The 20,508-nt window shown below is 46.8% G+C and overlaps 2 protein-coding genes across 2 annotated transcripts in view; one reads left to right on the forward strand and one right to left on the reverse strand.

The window, feature by feature from the left end:
* The window catches only part of TGFBRAP1 (transforming growth factor beta receptor associated protein 1), a 77,440-nt gene extending 66,988 nt beyond the window's left edge, over positions 1 to 10,452 (forward strand). Inside the window, exon 12 of the mRNA XM_025354760.1 lies at positions 9,450 to 10,452. Coding sequence (XP_025210545.1) covers positions 9,450 to 9,518 — 69 coding nt within the window. The 3' untranslated portion in view covers positions 9,519 to 10,452. The remainder of the gene's footprint in view (positions 1 to 9,449) is intronic.
* A 5,942-nt stretch (positions 10,453 to 16,394) lies between these two features.
* On the reverse strand, positions 16,395 to 18,435 carry GPR45 (G protein-coupled receptor 45). Its single transcript, XM_025354775.1, has one exon. The coding sequence runs from the start codon at positions 18,183 to 18,185 to the stop codon at positions 16,884 to 16,886; it is 1,302 nt and encodes a 433-aa protein (XP_025210560.1). The 5' UTR covers positions 18,186 to 18,435; the 3' UTR covers positions 16,395 to 16,883.
* Between the last annotated feature and the right edge of the window lie 2,073 nt (positions 18,436 to 20,508).

The raw sequence follows: 20,508 nt of genomic DNA on the forward strand, positions 1-20,508 counted from the left end.
TAACCTTCACTTCCCGGGTTCAAGCGATTCTCCTGCCTAAGCCTCCCGAGCAGCTGGGACTACAGGTGCATGCCATCATGCCCAGCTAATTTTTGTATTTTTAGTAGAGATAGGGTTTCACTATGTTGGCCAGGTTGGTCTCGAACTCCTGACCTCAAGTGATCCTCCTACCTCAGTCTCCCAAAGTGTTGGGATTACAGGCTTGAGCCACTGTGCCCGGCTCCCCTTGCCTTTTCTCCTGTGCTCTAGCTTTCACAAGTCCTTTTCTCTTTCAGATTCCGTGTGTGTGCCACTAAGCTGGGGAGGCCAATCCCCAACCTGACCTCAACAGGAATGTGAGCTAAGATGACGCGATGTGCTTTGAGCTGACTCACCCAGCCCCTGCCTCTGTCTGGTCGCCCACACACGTTTATGATTTACCTCCACAGCAATGTGCTTGATAGAACTGGGGAGGTCAGTCGGCCCACCCTCCCTCACTCCCGCCTCTGCAGCCAGCACATTATGGTAAAACCCCACCAACTATTTCCAAACTATTTTTTAATACGTTGCTGACTTACAGACGGCTATTGACTGAAGCTCATAAATATAACTGAAATCCTAAACTTTTACTTTCTTAAGAATTAGAGTACAAGAGAGCATTTCCCAGTTGTTTATAGGCCATCATGATGTACACCTCTAAAGAAATTCAGTTTCTTTGACTTCAGTCGGTTTACAAGAACGTATTCCCTTTATATGAGTAAACATAGTCAGAAACTCAGTTTTATGCCCTCCCCCAAAAAGACAGGTTATCATATTACTGGTCTGGCTATATTTAAGTGCATTTTGCATGTATGTTAATATTCTTTCCATTTTCATAGTGTATTTTTTATTGTGGTAAAATATAGCATTAAGTTTATCATTCTAACAATTTTTAAGGGTATAGTTCTGTGGCATAAATATATTTACATTGTTATGCAATCATCATTACCATCCATCTCCGGAACTTTTTGCATCATCCCAAACAGAAACTCTGTCCCCATTAAACACTAATTCCCTGTTTCTCCCTCCTCAGTCCCTGGCACCCACCATTCTACTTTCCGTCTCTATGAACTTGACTATTCTAGGTATCTCATAGAAGTGGCATCACACAGTATGTGTCCTTTTGTGACTGGCTTATTTCACTTGGCATAATGTCCTCAAGGTTCACCCATATTGTCGAATATGTCAGAATTTTCTTTGTTTTTTATGGAGAGAGAATGTCACTCTGTCACCCAGGTTGGAGTGCAGTGGCACGATCTCAGCTCACTGCAGCCTCCACCTCCCGGGTTCAAGGGATCCTCCTGCCTCAGCCTCCGAGTAGCTAGGATTACAGACGCATGCCACCATGCCCAGCTGATTTTTTGTATTTGTAGTAGAGACAAGATTTCACTACATTGGCCAGATCTCGAACTCCTGACCTCAAGTGATCTGCCCGCCTCAGCCTCCCAAAGTACTGGATTACAGGCATAAGCCACCACACCCGGCCATGAATTTTCTTCCTTTTTAACACTGAATAATATTCCATTTCATGATTTTAAAATAATATAGTTACCAAGAGTGTATGTGCATAGAGTATTTGCATTTATTTTACATAAAATTAGAATTGCTGTTTTGTATATTCATATCAACATAGAAAAATATAACCCTATAACAGCCCATCTAAAAGTCCTTATTGTCCTAATCCCTTCTATTGTGTCCAAACAGACCAACAAGCAGAGCTCATGAATGGTCTAAGGTGGGCCCTTGAAAATGGGTTCAAAATCAGCACAAAGTCTTTGCCAACAAGGAAAGGCACAAAGGTTTCCCCATCCATGATGTGACACTTGTTCATCTGCAAAGGTCCGTGTAAAGCTGATTCAGAACGAGATCCAGACTAACTTACAGGAAAATGTGGCCAGAGCCAGGGCAGCTGCTGCCCTGTAGGTCAGAGCAGATGACAGAGTGGCCACCTGCCCTGTGTGTTTCATTAGCAGGTCTCCTAACAAAGGTTTGCACGTTTTCCATCTTGTTTCCCAACCCCTCTTCATATAAACATCTACAACATCTTTTGGGAAGGGAAGGAGGTGTGCCGTGTGCCCAGATCTCTAGTCACACCCCTTCTTGGATGGTTGCTCCAGCTAGTAGGGCTCCAATTCCTGTTTTTGAGAGGCTCACCACTGCATGACATCTGGAAGTGCAGAGAGCTGCTGAAGCTGGTCACAGGACAGGAAGAGGACATTTATCCTCACTTTTCCTGGGAGGGCAAGACATGACTTTGCAGGCAGTATAGACAGCATGCGTGTTTTTGTCTGGGCTTGGGAGGGGAAGGGCTGGTATTCACTTCTCCCTGTGTATCAGTTGGGGCGCAGTGCCTCAGCAAATTAGAACCAGCCTGTTTCCTTGGTCAGGCTCCTTCTCCCACTGCTATGGTGTCGTGATGCTATAGATTTCCTAACACATTTCCACACCTGCATTGCAGGCCCATGTCCTGGGCGATTCCTAGTGGAATAGACCACAGCAAAGGTAATGCAATTATAGAGGAAGGTTGGCTGTCCCATCACATCAAACTTGAGAGCCTCCTGTAAACCCATCATTATCTCTGCTCCCATAACTGTAATTTCATGCAACTGAACGATGGAAACACGCAGCAGCAGTGCCAGTTTCCTATCTGTGCTTGATTTGCTCCTGCTGGTGTAATTTTCAGGTATCTTGTGTTTATACAAATACTAGAAAACAAGCTGCTGCTTAAGCAGCAACCGACAGGGAAGGTCAGCTGTTCCCTACCGCCATGGCCGTGCCAGGATGCACATTGTAACAGTCAGTGTTCTCCAGAGAAAAAGAACCAATAGGAGAGAGAGAGAGAGAGAGAGAGAGAGAGAGAGAGAGAGAGAGTGTAGGGGTGGGGAGAGAGAGTGTGTGTGATTGAGAGACTGATTTATTATGAGGAATTGACTCAGGCCATTCTGGAGGCTGAGAAGTTTTATATTCTGCCATCAGCTTCTGGAGACCCAGGAAGGCCTGTGATGTAATTCAATCCAAGTCTGAAGGCCTGAGAGCCAGTGAGCTGATGGTCTAAATCCCAGTCTAAGGGCAAGAGAAGATGAGAGGAGATAGTCCAACTCAAGCACTGAGGCAAGTTAAAAACAAAAAGACAAATTCCTCCTTCCTCTGCCTTCTGTTCTATTCAAGCCCTCAATAGATTGGATGATGCACACACATTGGGAAGGGTAGATCTTTCCTGAGGACCCCAACTCCGAAGCTAATCTCCTCTGGAAACACCCTCACAGAGGCACCCAGAAAGAATGTTTAATCTGGGCATCCCATGGCCCAGTCACATGGACACATGAAATTGATCCCCTGGGCCAGGAAGACGGGAGGATCTCTCTGGGAACCATCTGGGGCTATTGAGCTGGCGAATCGCCTTGTTTCCTCCTGAGGCAGAGCCTCAGCAGCAATGACTTAATCCAAGTTTATGATTGTGTTCATGCAACTGCAGAATTAGCAATGACCTGGCCATCGAGGGAGGCAGCTTAGGGACAGAGGGACTCACCAAGAACTGTATTTCATGCAAAGTGGGCAGTTTTTCCCTTTGTTCCTTTGTTTGTTCGTTCGTTCATTCATTCATTCATGTGTTCAATTATGCATTCATTCCGCAAGTATGTGTAGGGAGACTGCAGTATGCCAGGCATTGTGCAAAGTTCTGTGGATAAATGATGAAAAAACCAACAGGTGTTGGCAAAGACTTTGTGCTGATTTTGAACCCTTTTTCAAGGGCCCACCTTAGACCATTCAGGAGCTTTGCTTGTTGGTCTGTTTGGACCCAATAGAAGGGATTAGGGCAATAAACAGATGACTTTTAGATGGTCTGATATAGGGTTATATTTTTTATGTTGATATGAATATATAAGATAGCAATTCTAATTTTATATAAAATGCATCCAAATAGTCTATGCACATACACTTTTGGTAACTAAATATACGACTTAAAACCCATGAAATGGAATATTATTCAGTGTGAAAAAGGAAGAAAATTCTGACACACACTACAATATGGATGAATCTTGAGGACATTATGCCAAGTGAAATAAGCAAGTCACAAAAGGACACATACTGTGTGATTCCACTTCTATGAGATACCTAGAATAGTCAAGTTCATAGAGATGGAAAGTAGAATGGTGGGTGCCAGGGACTGGGAAGGGAGAAAGGGGAAATTAGTGTTGAATGGGGACAGAGTTTCTGTTCTGATGGTGGTGATGATTGCATAACAATGAAAATGTGTTTATGCCACAGAACTGTACACTTGGAAACTGTTAGAATGATAAACTTAATGTTATGTATATTTTACCATAATAATTAAAAAAAAACAGTTTGAAAATGGCAAGAATACTAATGTTACCAGAAAGAGGTCTAGATCCAGACCCCAAGAGATGGTTCTTGGATCTCGCACAAGAAATAATTCAGGGCGAGTCCACAGAATAAAGTAAAAGCAAGTTTATTAAGAAAGTAAAGGAATAAAAGAATGGTTACTCCATAGAGCAGCCCCAAGGGCTGCTGGTTGCCCATTTTTATGGTTATTTCTTGATGATACGCTAAATGAGGGGTGGATTATTCATGCGTCCTCTTTTTAGACCATATAGGATAACTTCCTGACGTTGCCATGGCATTTGTAAACTGTCATGGCACTGGTGGGAGTGTAGCAGCGAGGACGACCAGAGGTCACTCTCATCGCCATCTTGGTTTTCTTGAGATTTAGCTGCTGCTTTACTGCAACCTGTTTTATGAGCAAGGTCTTTATGACCTGTATCTTGTGCCGACCTCCTATCTCATCCTGTGACTTAGAATGTCTAACCGTCTGGGAATGCAGCCCAGTAGGTTTCAGCCTTATTTTACCCAGCTCCTATTCAAGATAGAGTGCTCTGGTTCAGACGCCTCTGACACTATCACACATGGAAAATGCACTTAAATATAGCCAGGCCAGTAATATGATAACCTGTCTTTTGGGCGGGGTGGGCATAAAATTGAATTTTTGACTATGTACTCATATAAAGGGAATACCTTCTTGTAAACTGACTAAAATCAAAGAAATTGGATCTCTTTAGACGTGTACATTGTTTTGTCTTGTAAACAATCAGGGACAATTGCAGCATAGTGGGACAAATGCTAGAGTGGGCAGTGCGGGTAAGCCAGAAGCCCAGTGGGGGAGCCTTAAGTCGGGGAAAAGTGCCCCAGGCAGAAGGAACAGCAGGACCAGCCCTGGAAGTGAGCAAGGTGATGGCCCCTTGGAAATGAGAGAAAGGGGGCAGTTTGAGTAACCAGGAGTCCAGGGAGTAACAGGGGAAATGGTGATAGAGAAGGCTGGAGGGGAAGCTCTATCCTGGTTCTAAGCAAAGTAACACAAGTATTTGAGCTATGGAAAGAGCAGCAGTTCTACCACCTGAGGGAGCCACTGGCAACATTTCCTTCCGGTATTCTGCCTGTTCATTTTGAGCTTTGCATAGTCAAAGTTTTTTAAAACGTAAGAAAGGGAGGGGGTGCAGAATCCAAACTGTTTTAGCCAATCAGTTCATCGTAGAATACTTTGCCTTAAAATAGAGAGTATTAATAGAAAATGTGAGGTATGGTGAGGCCAACAGATCGAGAGATGACTGCCGCTGAAAAGGTTGGTTGTTACCGCAGCTCCCACGAGAAGGGGCACAGCATCCCACGCAGGGCCACATGGAGATGCACCGGGTTGGTCAGGAGGCAGAGGGACGGGTAGGGAACGTGGACAGGAGCCTTTGCTGTGGCTTCCACGGGAAGGGATGGGAGAGACAGGGTGAGCAGGCTTAGGATGGGCTGGTTTGATTTCAGTGGGCTCTGGGGTGCAGGGGCTTCCCTAATTGTTTGGTACCTGGCTCTGGGGTGATTGGCACAGGTGGATGGTGACCCCATGGGTGAGAGCTCCATAAAGGAGGTGGTTGGGGTGTAAGCCCTGGATTGGTTGTTTTGCATTTGAAAAGCATTCTTCAGTGGGGTGGCTCATGTCTGTAATCTCACAACTTTGGGAGGCCAAGGGAGGAGGACCGCTTGAGGCCAGGAGTTTGAAACCAGCGTGGACAACATGGTGAGACCTCGTCTTTACAAAAAATTTTTAAAAATTAGGTATGGTGGCATGTACCTGTAATCCCAGGTACTCAGGAGGCTGAGGCAGGAGGATCACTTGAGCCCAGCAGTGAGAAAGAAAGAGAGAGAGAGAGAAAGAAAGGGAGAAAGAGAGAAAGAAAGGAGAGAGAGAAAAAGAGAAAGAGAGAGAGGGAAAAAGAGAAAGAGAGAGAAAGAAAGAGAAAAAGAGAGAAAGAGAAAAAGAGGAAAGGGAAAGAGAGAGAAGAAAGAAAAAGAAAGAAAAGAAAAGAAAGGCAGAAAGGAAGGTGGGAAGGGGGGAAGGGAGGGAGGAAGGAAGGCTCGTGGGCTAGCTGTTTACTGTCTCTAGGAATTGGCTGACGCTGGGAGGGGAAGTCTGTCCTCTAGGGTCAGCAAGGGCCCAGTTATCAAAGCATCAGTGACAGAAAATAAAAAATATGGTTACTATATCTTTTTGATTAGGCCACTGGGACAGCTGAAATTATATTCTCTTCTGTTTCTCAGGACAGAGAATAGAACATTAACATTTTCGTATACTTCTCACAGCAAGGCAGGAAAGTTTGCCTCCAAGTATCTGTCTTAGTCAGCTTGGTCTGCTGTAACAAAACACCACAGACTGTGGACTTAGACAGCAGAAACTTACTTCTCACAGTTCTGGAGGCTGGAAGTCCAAGACCAAGGTGCCGGCAGATTCAGTTCCTGGAGAGGGCTCTCTTCCTGGCTTCAGATGGCCACTTTCGTGCTGCGTCCTCACATGGCAGAGAGAGGAAGCTCTGGGGTCTCTACCTCTTTTCCTAATTCATCATGGGGGCCCCACCCTCATGGCCTAATCACTTCCAAAGGCATCAACTCCTAAGGCCATCACATTGTGGGTGAGGATTTCAACATATGAATTTGGCAAGGGAGACACAATTCATGCCATAGTAGTAGGAAAGGGCCAGAAACAGGACGTGAGTCTGGAAACCCTTCCCAGGCCAGCCTGGCAGACGGAAAACATAGTTAATTCTGCTGGTTCAAAGGGTTTCTTGAGTCTACGTGACTCAAAGGGGCCTGAAGTGGAACAATTCTTCCAGCCCAAATTGGTTTCTGGGAGGTGCAAAAGACTTTTAATGGTTGTTTCTCTTACACTCTCCTATATATAATTAGTGAATAATATTAATTGGTCTTAGCCTTTGTAAAACTGCAAAGTTCTTGAATAATGCCTCCTAAGTCAAAAAGGCTGTGTTTGCTCTCCCCAGTACCTTCTTAACCTGATTCATAATCCAACCTGTGGCCCAAAGGAGCCTGACACAGCCTGCCTGCGAGGGCTGGGTGGTGGCTGATGGGAGGAACTTCGTGACCTCCCCCAGACTTTCCCACGGTTCTGGGAATTCTCCAGCTCAGCTGGTGAGAGAATAACTTGACACTAACGTTCTGAAAAGCAATTTTATTATGGCACCAGAAACCACCGTTTCCACTTTTAGAAGTTTATTTTAGGAAAATAATTAGCAGCTAGGCAGAAAAAGTTATGTCAAGGATGCTCATTATAGCAGCTTTTAAATGGTGAAAAATAGAAGAGAAGGAAAAAAAAACCCTTGAATATCCAAAACGGGAAGCCTTAAGTATCAGAGGCATATCCCCACAATGGAGAACTCCTGGCCACCAGAAATCACTTCCAAAAATGGGACAAAAACCAAACAAAACCAAAACAAAGATAAAAACCAGGCCACAAAGTTGTGATGCTGTATGATCTGAAGTTTGCAAAAGAAAAAGCGTATTTTTATACATAATAATAAAACCGGTTTTAAAATCCCTCTAATAAACACACTGGTTGTTTGGTTTCTGTTTGGTTTCTACAAGGAGCACGTTACTTTTATAATTTTAAAGAATCAGGAGATAAGATTTTTTAAAACTAGGAGGCCAGGTGCGTTGGCTAATACCAACTGGGATTACAGGATCCCAATGCTTTGGGAGGCTGAGGTAGGAGGATTGCTTGAGCCCAGGAGTTCCAGATGAGCCTGGGCAACATGGTGAGACCCTCTTTCTACAAAAAAACGTTTTAAAATTTAGCCAGGCATGGTGGCACATGCCTGTAGTCCCAGCTACTCAGGAGGCTGAGCTGGGAGGATTACTTGAGCCCAGGAGTTTAAGGCTGCAGTAATCTATGATCACACCACTGTACTCTGGCCTGGGAGGAAAAACGAGACCCTGTTCTTTAAAGCAAACAAACAAACAAACAAATAAACAATCAAGGCATGGTGGCTCACACCTGTAATCCCAGCACTTTGGGAGGCCGAGGCAGGCGGATCACCTGAGGTCAGGAGTTTAAGCCCAACCTGGCCAACATGGTGAAACACTGTGTCTACTAAAATACAAAAAATTAGCCAGATGTCGTGGCACGTGCCTGTAATTCCAGCTACTCGGGAGGTTGAGGCAGGAGAATCGCTTGAACCCAGGAGGCAGAGGTTGCAGTGAGCCCTGATCGCACCACTGCACTCCAGCCAGGGCAACAGAGCTAGTCTCCATTTTAAAAAACAAACAAAAAACCAAGGAACATTTATTCACATATGTCATTCTTGTAGACAATTTACAACCTTTAAAGATGTTAAAAAGTTTAAAGATGTTAAAAAAAAAAGTTTAAAGATGTTAGTATCATCTCACATCAGGGGAAGGGCTGGTATCTGCTTCTTGCATGGTTTAAGGAGAAGGAAGGATTCAAGGAAACCAGAGAAGAAGGTAGGGGAATGAAGAGGACATGCAGGCAAAAGGAGGTTCCCATGAAGTATAACAGAGATTTAGAGATGAGTGGGACAAAAAGTCATGGATCATCATCCAGGGGAATGTGGGAGGCAGCCAGGGACCCCGTCTGGGCTTGGCTAGCGAGAAACCCCATGGTGCCCACAGCCACCCGTGCGGGTCTGAAGGGAATGCATCCCGGCAGTCCCCAAAACCCCCTGCAAGGGGGAAAGGACTTTCTAGTAGCCTAGACTGGCTATTTCCCAAGGGGCCCTTCAGATTCCAGAGAGAATTCCAAGGCCTTGGGGAGAAAGAGCCTCCTATTTCAGATAGTTTCAAAGCAAATTAAGCTTCCCATTGTTCCTTGTGCATTTTTAAAATCATTCGGTCTTGTTTATCTTGTACAGTGAGCTTAGTGACCCTCTCATTCTGGTGTAATAAAGCATCTAGAGTCTTCAGAAGACCATCGCAAAAATGCCAAAAGGAAGAAATATGGCAGCAGCATTTTAATGAGGGAGGAAATGAGAAATATATTCCTCCAAAGGACCGTGAATAAAGAACAGTAGGACTTCCTTTTAAAAAATGCTTCCGAAAATGAGCTTGGTTATTTTTCCTAGACAGGAATAGCTGGCAGAGGGGCAGCAGATGCCAGAGGCAGCAGGAGAGAGAACGGAGATGGAACATAGAGACCCAGGGCAAGTAATTTGTTCTCATTAACTGGGCCTTGGGGATCTTCAGGAGTTTACCTGAACACCCAGGAGGCTGAATTTGCATATCAGCGCCCTCAGATTGGTGGATGCAGAAGGTGAACTTCTGGTCTCATCGAAGTGTTTCTCACACAGATAAGTTCTTTCTGTTCTTATCAGACTAAGAGGAGTCTGTGCTGCAGCTCCTACTGGTTCCCTCTTTGACTACGGCAATCTCTGGCACCTCTCCTATTCCTAGAACACCTTGTTCTCTGCTCCTCCCAGATGAAGGGGCAAGAGAGCAGAAGGGAAACTGGAACTCTCTGCTAAAATAACCTTGGACACCAGCCCATAATAATGCGCACACCTGTGCACGCACACACACGTATGCACACACCATGCTTTTGCATGCAAACATCCTTCTATTCTTACAGAATCCAGATGCTGACCTCCCAGCGAGGGTTCCCAAGCCCTCCGTCCCCTGGAATAGTTAAATTATGGTGCCTTGGCCTGAGCCCCGCCCATACTCTATGGTGCTCCCTCTGAGCCACGGCCACCAGCCTCCACCTTTCAACAGCCAGAGCGTTGAAACTACCTTCCTTCCTTTAATGTAATCAAATTCTTGGGCAGAGTTGATCGTAATCAGCGTTGACTGTTTATTATTTTACACAGTAATTTTTTTTCTTATCCTGGCAAAGTTCCTCTCCTTGTGGCTCCAGATTTTCAGTCATCTATCTAGTTACTTTATGTCTCCCATCGTTTGTTTAAATGTGGTGCCTTTCTTTCCTTACCACAGGTATAAATGCATGCATTTTCTGTATTTGGATGTAGGACTTTGTAGGTTGGGGGCTGAGATAAAGAGAGAGGTAACCATCTTTGGCTGATGTGTTAGAGAGATGCTTACTTTACAATAAACAAAGGCTCCTTTGTGAAATTTGTAATTTGTATGTGTTGCTAGGACCTCCTGTTTTTAAAAATTGTGTAGTGTTTTGGTAGACACCGCCAGATGTCCACCAAATCCTTCCCGTCTTTCTTTCTTTTTTTTTTTTTTTTTAAAGATAGGGTTTCTCTCTGTTGCCCAGGCTGGAGTGCAATGACACCATTATGGCTCACTACAGCCTTGACCTCCTAGGCTCAAGTGATCTTCCTGCCTCAGCCTCCTGAGTAGCTGGGACTGCAGGTGTGAACCATCATGTTTGGCTAATTTTGGCATTTTTTTTTGTAGAGACAGGGTCTCCACTATGTTGCTTAGGCTGATCTTTAACTGAACTCTTGGGCTTAAGCTATCCTCCTGCCTAGGACTCCCAAAGTGCTGTCCTTATAGATGTGAGCCACTGCACCCAGCTCCCATCTTCTTCCACAGTAGGCTGGAGCTGGGCAGACAGCCTCCCGATGAGGGACTCCATTTCCCAGCCTCCTTTGCAGCTAGGTGTGGCCGGGAGCCTCCGCTCTTGGTGGTGGAAGACCAGGGTGGAGTGCGGGTTGTCTTATTGTACATGCTCCCCCATTCTCTCCCCGGTCTCATGAACTGGAACATGGAAGTGGCTGCAGCCCAGAGTGACCATAAAGATAAGGACAGTGCCCCGGGGACCGTGGGAAACTACATGGAAGGAAACTGCATCCTAAACAACCATACAGAGCAGAGCACCCACCTGGCTGCCTGCACTATTAATCGGAGGGAAACGAAGTTTGTCTGTTTCAGGCCCCTTAGTGTCGGCTGTCTTTGTGACAGCAGCCTTTTACCCAATCCGCCTCCACCCTTCTCTTGCCTCTCTGCCTTCCCGGACAGGCTCCACAGTGCCCTGGGGACCTCAGAACAACCCCGAGAGCAGCGACGTGCACCAGAGGCTGCGCTTTCTAGGCATGGGAATGGGCTGCATCACACATCCATCTCATCCGTCTGTGCAGCCCTGTGAGACCAGCTTACAACCTAGGGAGAGTTTTGAATGGAGTGAAGTAGTGCAGTTGAGGTCAGCAAGCAGAATTTTGCTCTTGAAAGCCAAACTCATGCTCCTGGCTTCTGTGGATGTGGTGTTAGTGTCAACTGAACCCTGAAATCCTAGACCACATGAGGATGAGGAATGAGTCTGTGAGAGTGTGATATAATATATTGTGTGTTTGGTCTCTGCCCCTGGTTCCTGGCCTTAGTATCTCCAGAGTGGTAAGAGTGTCTGTTGTATGCTAATGAGATGACTGGTGACTGGGGGCCCGAGGTGGCTTCAGGAGGAGGGCTGATCACTAGAAAGACTGTGACAGGATTAGAGGGTTGGGACTTTCATCCCACCCCCAAAACCTTGGGAGAAGAGAGAGGGGAGAGGGGCTAAGGTTGAGTTGATCAAGAATGGCCAGTGTTGTAATCAGTCATGCCTATGGAATAAATCCTCCATAAAACCTGAAAAGGTCTAGGTTCAGATGGGCTTCTGAGTCGCTGGATGTGTGGAGGTCCCTGGTGGTGATCCGGGACAGGGCGTGGAAGCTCTGCACCCCTTCCCACACACCTTGCCCTGTATCCCTTGTAATAACTTTGTAATTAATATGGTTTGGCTTTGGCACCACTCAAATCTCGCCTTGAATTGTAACAATCCCCACGTGTCAAGGGTAGGGCCAGGTGGAGATAATTGAATCATGGGGATGGTTTCCCCCATACTATTCTCACGGTAGTGAATGAGTCTCATGAGATCTGATGGTTTTATAAAGTCGAGTTGCCCTGCACAAGCTCTCTTGCCTGCCACCATGTAAGATGTGACTTTGCTCATTTGCCTGTCGCCAGGATTGTGAGGCCTCCCCAGCCATGTGGAACTGTGAGTCCATTAAACTTCTTTCCTTTATAAATTACCTAATCTTGGGTATGTCTTTATTAGCACTGTGAGAACAGAATAATACACTAATACATGGGTAAACGTAAATAAAGTTCTTCCCTGAGTTCTATGAGCCACTTTAGCAAATTAAGCAAACCTGAGAAGGCGATTGTGAGAAACTCCCATTTATAGTCTGTGGGTCAGAAGCACAGGTGACCACCTCCTGCTTGTGATTGGCATCTGAAATGGGGATGGTAGTCTTGTGGGACGGAGCCCACAACCTGTGGGTTCTGACTCTAACTCCAGGTAGGTAGCGTCAGTATTGAATTGAGTTACAGGACACCCAGCTGCTTTCCACTAGAGACTTGCTTGCTTTTGTTTGTTTATTTCCAGAATGACCAAACAGCCATTTTCTCAAAGAACTTTCCACCCTTGCCCAAAAGGAACAAACCTTGGCCATCAGCAGGTCAACAGTGCGACTCTAATGCTTCCATGTCTTTAGCATCTGCCATGGACTCAGCCTTGGATTAGATCCTTTCCATACATGATTTTGTTTATTCCTCACTGTGGTCTTCCGGCTGGGAGTTTTTCTGCCATTTCAGAGATGAGGCAGGTGGGGTACAGGAATGCCATGTCACTTGCCTGGAATCCCACAGAGAGCGAGGCACCCTGGGGTTCAGACTGTCCTGTTTCAAGCACATACTCCACATCCCCTGCGTTTCCGTAAGAGCAGAAACTGAGCACGGGGCACTCCTGCAATTGTGAGGGCTCTGCAGCCAGAGTTCCCAACTACATGAACAAGGGAGCTGAACAGTGTTGAAAATACTTAACGCAGAAGTTTTTTTGAATCAAAAAACAAACAAAAACACGCACCGTGACTTGTGTGCAGGGAAAATACACCCGTGGCTCCGAATGGCAAAGTAAGAATTGATCTAGGTATTTGCTGCTCATCTTGGTCATCAGAACATCCTAGGGAATCTTTGATTTTGTTTCACCCTGACCTTGGGGACTACAATTCAAGATGAAAAGGTGGCAGATTTGCAGGAGTAGTTACAAGTAGGAGGACACTTCTGAGACTTCCTTGTGTCTCATTTTTAATGCAAGAATCTCCCAAGGATCCCAGGTGTCTGCCTCCAGGGTTATTACCATGGTCAGCCAGTTTCTTTCTCTTGCCTAAGGCCCTACAGAGATAATTTAGCTGTGAAGCTGCCCAGACTTCACGCAGAGTGCAGGGTTTGGGTGAACCACAGGACTAGAGAGAAGATGCAAAAAAAATTAATAATAAATCAATGGGTTGGGCATGGTGGCTCCTGCCTGTAATCTTAGCACTTTGGGAGGCCGAGGCAGGCAAATCACCTGAGGTCAGGAGGTCAGTATGGTGAAACCCCGTCTCTACTAAAAATACAAAAATTAGCCGGGTATGGTGGCGCACGCCTATAATCCCAGCTACTCAGGAGGCTGAAGCAGGAGAATCTCTTGAACCCAGGAGGCGGAGGTTGCAATGAGCCAAGATCACGCCACTGCACTCCAGCCTGGGTGACAGAGTGAGACTCCATCTCAAAAAAATAAAATAAAATAAAACAATGAAGCAGTGCTTATCCTGCAAATCTCAGGGAAGGAGACCAGAACCAGATATTTGCTTGGTATCTTAGGAAATGGAAGTTTGTTAAAGGTTCAAGCAAGGCCAGGTAGGATTATGAAAGTGGCACACTGCAAGTCAGAGGAGACTAACTGGCTGGAGTGATTCAGCAGCACCATCATAAAAACCAAAACAAAACATGTGGGGGCAGCCAGCTGTGACCCATGTTGTTCCAACAGTCTCCCCGTTGTCATCTTATCTTTAGTCTTTCCAGCTTTTGCTAGTAACTTTCAGGTTCTAGACTTCCTGAAGCCTTTCTTCTTAGGGCACTGCTGTGGCCTGAATATTGGTGTCTCCAAAGTTCATGTGTTGGAAACTAATACTCGATGTGATAGTATTAAGAGATGGGGCCTTTGGGAGGTGAATGAGATTGGTGCCCCTGAAAAGAGGCTTGAGGGAATGTCCCTTCTCCTGCCATGCAAGGACACAGCCACAAGGTGCCATCTATGAAGCAGAGCGGGAACTCTTGCCAGACACTGAATCTACCTACACCTTTATCCTGGACTTCCCAGCCTCCAGAACTGGAAGAAATAAGTTCTATTGTTGATAAATGAGCCAGTCTGAGGCATTTTGTTAAAGCAGTGTGAACAAATTGATATAGGGGTACTGGGTATTGGATTCTGGGCTTAATATGTGTGGTCTTGGTGCAAATTTTGGCAAGAACATAGAGGCTTATACACCGAAAGAGCAATAATACTTTATTTAAAATATATACAAAATTATTACTTTGAAACATATATATTACTATCCAACATACATCATATAACACTGATCGATGTAAATTTTGGTACCTTCATTTATTCAGTTGTGAACTCTTTTGTTCAAGGCTCCTGAAGAAATTATCTGAAATGCCCACCAGAGGGGGGTGCCCATGGGCTTGGTCCCCTTGGTGGCTTGGCTGTGCTGTTGGGCACTGCTGGGGAACTACAGCCTTACTCCATGGAGCTGAAGGCAAATCCCCACCTTGCTGGGGGAACTGGAGACACAGAATTGATGGGACCCACCTCTGTCGCTCACACGTCAATTGCTCATCTTCTCCCTCTCTCTCCATCTGGGAATAAACGGGGAGGGAGGTGAGGGGGAACAAGTGTCAATTATCTTCTTTACCCTCCTCTGGGCTGAAGAGGAGGGTTAAGGGAAGTTATGTTTTCCCTTTCACCCCCCTTCTTCTTTGCCCATGTTACCACTACCGTGGGAAGAAAGTATGAGAAGGAGGGGCTGGCTCTTAATTCAGTTTAGAAAGAAATGGGAAGTGAAGCAAAAATGGGGCTTCTGTGCTCTTAGGCTGAATTTGAGTTACAATGATCCTGAGATAAATCAGACAACTGCTTTGGGGCATGGCCCATGCCTCATTCATCACTATCTCCCCCACAGTGCCTTACATCTAGTAGGCACTTAATGCATGCTCTTTGCATGGATGAATAAATGGATGCAGGGGACCTGATGACTTCAGACAGAAAATACACATTTCAGAATCAGAGAGTTTGAGAGATGAAAGGGCACATGGGAAATCATCTAGACCTGCCTCCTCGTTTGCCATATGGGGAAACTGAGGCCCAGAGAAATGAGAAATGAACAAGGTCACATGACTAGTTCCTGATAGAGTCAGACCTGGAATCAGATTTTCTAAATTGCTCCTTAAATTTCCCACCCTCTTCATATCTGGAACAATAAAGAGAGCTCAGTGGGCTCAGTGTTATGCCCTGGATCAGGACCCTCATATGCCAGTGTGGGGACCCCTGGTGGTCGCCGAATAGGGCACAAGCAGAGAAGTCCCCTTTGGGCAACCTCACTTCCGGGATCTGGTCCCAGTAGGTAAACAGGATGGCAGCAGTGGATCTGAGTGAGGTAGGAGGAACACAGAGACCAATGGGGACCCCGAGAATTGGGCTCCTTGGTGCCGCACTTGCAGCGGGTCCAGTGCTGAAGTGGATTTGGTGGCTCGAAGGGCTCTGGAGCTCCAGGGGATCCAAAGGAAATATGTAAACTAACCCCAGCCTGCCCGCTGCTGACACTGAAAGCAGGTCACTACAGACGCTTGCTCAGCAGGTGAGTTATAGCACACGGGAAACGGAGGGGAGGAAAATGAACGGCTGCAGGGACAGGGGTGGAGGCAAAGAGGGAAGGGCCAAAGGGTTCTCCAGTAGACAGGCCGAGTGACCTTAGGGTGCAGGGACGGGGTGGACCCAGCAGGTGGGGGGCGCTGGGGACATGCAGGAGCTCCTGGATGTGCTTCTCACTTCACCTGGGCTACGCATGACCTTCTCTGGGCTTCAAGCCTCTGAGGCCTCCCATGCATCATTCCAGGGAGCTCAAAGCACAGAGGCTCACTCCGCTTCCCCGTGTGATTCTCGTTTCTTTCTAGGAAAGATACTTAGGCCTGGGAAGAAATGCACATCTGATCAATATAAAGGACCTCTTGTGAGTCCACACACACCACAAACATCAATAGCTGAAGAGCCCTGATGTCAAACAAAATGAGTGAACACCCAGGAGCTCACACCTACTGGAGTTTCTCAGGGTTTCTCTTGAGCAGGTGCAGAGAGGGCTCAGAGGGCAGGTTGAAGCTCTTGTGACTGACCCATCCTCCTGCCCCACACTCAACCAGCTTCACTCCCTGTTGCCCTCCTCCTCCCTTTCTGCCCAACTTCTGCACGCCCCAGCCCACTCCATTTTTGCCTTAATGACTTTGCAGTCCCCATCAGCCCTGTATTCGGCTCTTCTGCAAAGAGAAACAAAAATAATTCATCTTGCCAAAATTTGAAATTTGGGCGCTGCAGCTCATCTGATTACAAATGAGTACCTTTGTGCTTAAATAGCCACCACAAAGTGCAGACTATGACCAACATGCCAGGGAACAGAACAGGACAGACCAGCCCACCCTGGGACCCGGGCTCGGCTGCTCCTTCTCTGTGGCCCCCTGGTCCCCTAAACCGCAGACTGGTTTTCGTTGCACACGTAGACTGTGCTCGGCTGGATTCTCCTTCGGATCCGCTCAGGCACTTTGGGGAGGATTTGGAAGGTCTGGGGCAGCAACTCTATGCAGGCCTCGCGGAATTTTTTGATTCTCCAGCAGTAGACGATGGGGTTGAAGACGGACTTGAGGTAACTGAGCCACAGGACGCAGGTGCTGGTGGCATAGAAGGAGGAACCGCAGTAAAAGCGCTGGCTGAACACAGAGAGGAGGCTGTAGATGGAGTAGGGCAGCCAGCAGAGGGAGAAGCCCACGAAGAGGATCAGGATGGTGGTGAAGGCCTTGGTCTTGAAGCTCAAGTCCACGCTGACCTGTTGCTGCCGCTGCAGGCGCCGCAGGCCCGCCCTGGTGAGCTGCCGCAGGTCCAGGCTGTCCGACTGGTTGTGCACTCGCACGGCGTTCTTGCGGACCGTGTTGAGGATGCACATGTAGGCGCACAGCATGACGCCGAAGGGCGCGAAAAACACGGCCACCACCAAGGTGACCACGTAGGCGCGGTCGGCGGGGAGCTCCGTGTAGCCCAGCACGCACTGTGGGGCCCGCGCCGGCACCTCCACCAACGTCCAGCCGGTGAGCGAGGGCCCCGCGATGCAGAAGGACAGCACCCAGGAGACCGCGATGATCACCTTGGCCCTGCGCGGGTTCAGCTTGTCCTGGCGCTGGACGATGATGAGGAAACGGTCCACGCTGATGATGAGCAGGATGGCCACGCCCTCCAGGACGAAAAACCAGTAGAGCGTGGCTGAGAGGCGGCAGAAGTTGTCCCCAAAGTGCCAGCGCACGGTGATGAGGGTGACGGCGGTGAAGGGCATGCAGCAGAGGGAAAGCATGATGTCCGAGAAGGCCAGGGTGGCCAGCAGCAGGTTGATGGCCGAGCGCATAGCCGGCCTCTGGTACACGATGATGCAGACCACAGTGTTGCCCAGGAACCCCACCACGGTCATCAGCAGCATCACTGCGGCCAAGGAGATCCTCAGGGGTGCGGGCAGCGGGGTGGATCCGGAGTCCGAGGCGTTGCTGGTGTTCAGCAGCAGGTATGGGTAAGCCTCGAGGGACGTGCTGTTGCAGGCCATCGTGGAGAGACCCTTGGAGCTGGGACAGAAGTGGCCAGGAGGGCTCCCCTCAGCGCTTCGGTGGCTGCCATTTTTTGTCTGCCGGCTGCATGTTCCTGGATGTCTGTGGACCTCTGGGGCACTGGAATGGTCTTGGGGAGAAACGTCCGCCTTTGTGAGCGCTAGCTGGGATTTACGATTCATGGATCACATCCTAAGCATTTCTGCCGGGAGCGACTGTGTGCACAGCTCGGTGCTTGGACACTCTGTAGCGGACAGCAAGCAAAAGTACAAAAGAGAAGGGAGTTAGAGTTTCCAATCGCGTTGAAGAGAGCACGCCTTTAAACTTTACAGGTGTTTCTAAACAAGTTTATTTACCACTTGGGACAAAGCTTCGTATTCACAAATATTGTCTGAGTCTTGTCAAGGGGCCCAGAGAAACCTAATCAGCTCTCCTCTGGGGAAACTGAGGAAGTAAACTTTGTAGTTAGTGTCTATGTAATAACTTGACTTTTCAGCAACCTGTTGGAATGAAGCCTTGGTCTAGCCAACTAGCGTTAGAATCCAGCTCCTCAAGAGAAAGGTTTTGCCTGTTTCATTCTCTGCTATCTCCCAGTACTGACAACAGTGGCTGGCATGCAGTAAGTGTCCAATAGATATTTGTTGAGTAAATGAATAAATGATAGTTAATGCTGCTGCTATAATATTTGTTTAGCTTTTTTAAAAAACCCACTTCACTGAGGAATGACTGACATGTCAAAAGCTGTACAAATTTACATCTCAATATACCGAGAACCTATCACCACTAAGGCCAAACACGTACCCAGCTCCCCCTGCCAAAGCTCCCTCCTGCCACTTTTCTGGTATTATCATTTTGTTTTGGTGGCAAGAACACTTCACCTAAGATCTCCCCTCTTAGCAAATTTTAAGTATACATTTTTAAGTTTTAATTTTTTTTTTTTTTTTTTTTTGAGACGGAGTCTCGCTCTGTCACCCAGGCTGGAGTGCAGTGGCCAGATCTCAGCTCACTGCAAGCTCCGGGTTTATGCCATTCTCCTGCCTCAGCCTCCCGAGTAGCTGGGACTACAGGCGCCTGCCACCTCGCCTGGCTAGTTTTTTGTATTTTTTAGTAGAGACGGGGTTTCACCGTGTTAGCCAGGATGGTCTCGATCTCCTGACCTTGTGATCCGCCCACCTCAGCCTCCCAAAGTGCTGGGATTACAGATTTGAGCCACTGCGCCTGGCCAAGTTTTAATTTTTAAAAAGAAATGTAAGTGTGTTTGTTTAACTTTATTTGATAAGTATAAATTCGCATGGAGTTATAATAATAAATAATATGGTGAAATTCTGTGTGCCCTTCACCCAGTTTTCCCTAATGGTAACGTCTTGGATAACTGTGGGGCTGCTATACTATTACTTCCAGAAGCACAGACTGGGAGAAGGGAACTTCCCCCAAAGATAAGGACTTTTAAAATACAGTGTTAGCTGGGTGCAATGGCTCATGCCTATAATCCCAGCACTTTGAGAGGCAGAGGCAGGAGGATTACTTGAGGCCAGGAGTTCAAGACCTGCCTGGGCAATATAGAGAGATCCCATCTCTACAAAAAAATGAGCCAGACTTGCATCTATAGTCCCTGCTACTCAGGAGGCTGAGGCAAGAGGATTGCTCGAGCACAGAAGTTTGAGGCTGTAGCGAGCTAAGAAGGTGTCACTGTACTCCAGTCTTGTTAACAGAGTGAGATCCTGTCTCTAAAAAAAAAAAGGAAAAAAAAGTAAATGAAATGAGCTTTTATTCCTTTACTTTCTTAATAAACTTGCTTTTACTTTCAAAAAGGTAAATATAATATTAATTTTAATTTTGTCTCACTGATGTGGTAAGAGTGTGTTCAGTAGCTCAGGTCTGCAGTCACATCACCTGGGCTGGGGGAAGTCCAGCCTGCATCGTTTATCCAGCCTGGACATCTGGCTGTTGGATGCACCTCTGTTCGTAAGAAACTTCTCTTTTTCTAAATTCCTTGTGGTCATTGTTAACAGATATCTCACACCGAGGGGAATGTGGGCAATGTAAGAAGCCAGGAGGCCTCAGACAAGGCCTAGAGGATCTGGGAGTGGCAGTTATTTGGTGATGCTACCTCAGTTTAGACCCAACCAATCCTTGGTCTTCCTTCCCAAGCACACCCAGAATGGGTTCATCTCTCAGTGGTGGGTACCAGTATCCAAACTTTTTCTGAGCTATAAAAATCAGAAACATGGTGTGTTCATTTATGAATGGGAATTATCTCTCATTCAAACCAAAATTATGACCCTTCTTCATCTCAGTTTTCTGATCTGTGAAATGGAGGTAATTATATATTTACCCCTAGAGTCGTTAAATACAAGTGCAATGCCCGGTAAAAGAAAGGCATTAATAAATTAACTCCATCTCCCTCATTGTTTCAAGTTTAGGGGTTTCTGTCTCTTGGATTAAACTGCAAATTTGTTGATGGCAGGAACCATGACATGCATGTAGGAAGCCCTAATGGATTAA

This window comes from Theropithecus gelada, chromosome 13, assembly GCF_003255815.1.
Source record: "Theropithecus gelada isolate Dixy chromosome 13, Tgel_1.0, whole genome shotgun sequence".
Taxonomy (NCBI): domain Eukaryota; kingdom Metazoa; phylum Chordata; class Mammalia; order Primates; family Cercopithecidae; genus Theropithecus; species Theropithecus gelada.

What these genes read in the sequence shown, in the direction of transcription:
- GPR45 (XM_025354775.1), bottom strand. Translation starts at nt 18,185, where the DNA reads ATGAATCGTAAATCCCAGCTAGCGCTCACAAAGGCGGACGTTTCTCCC.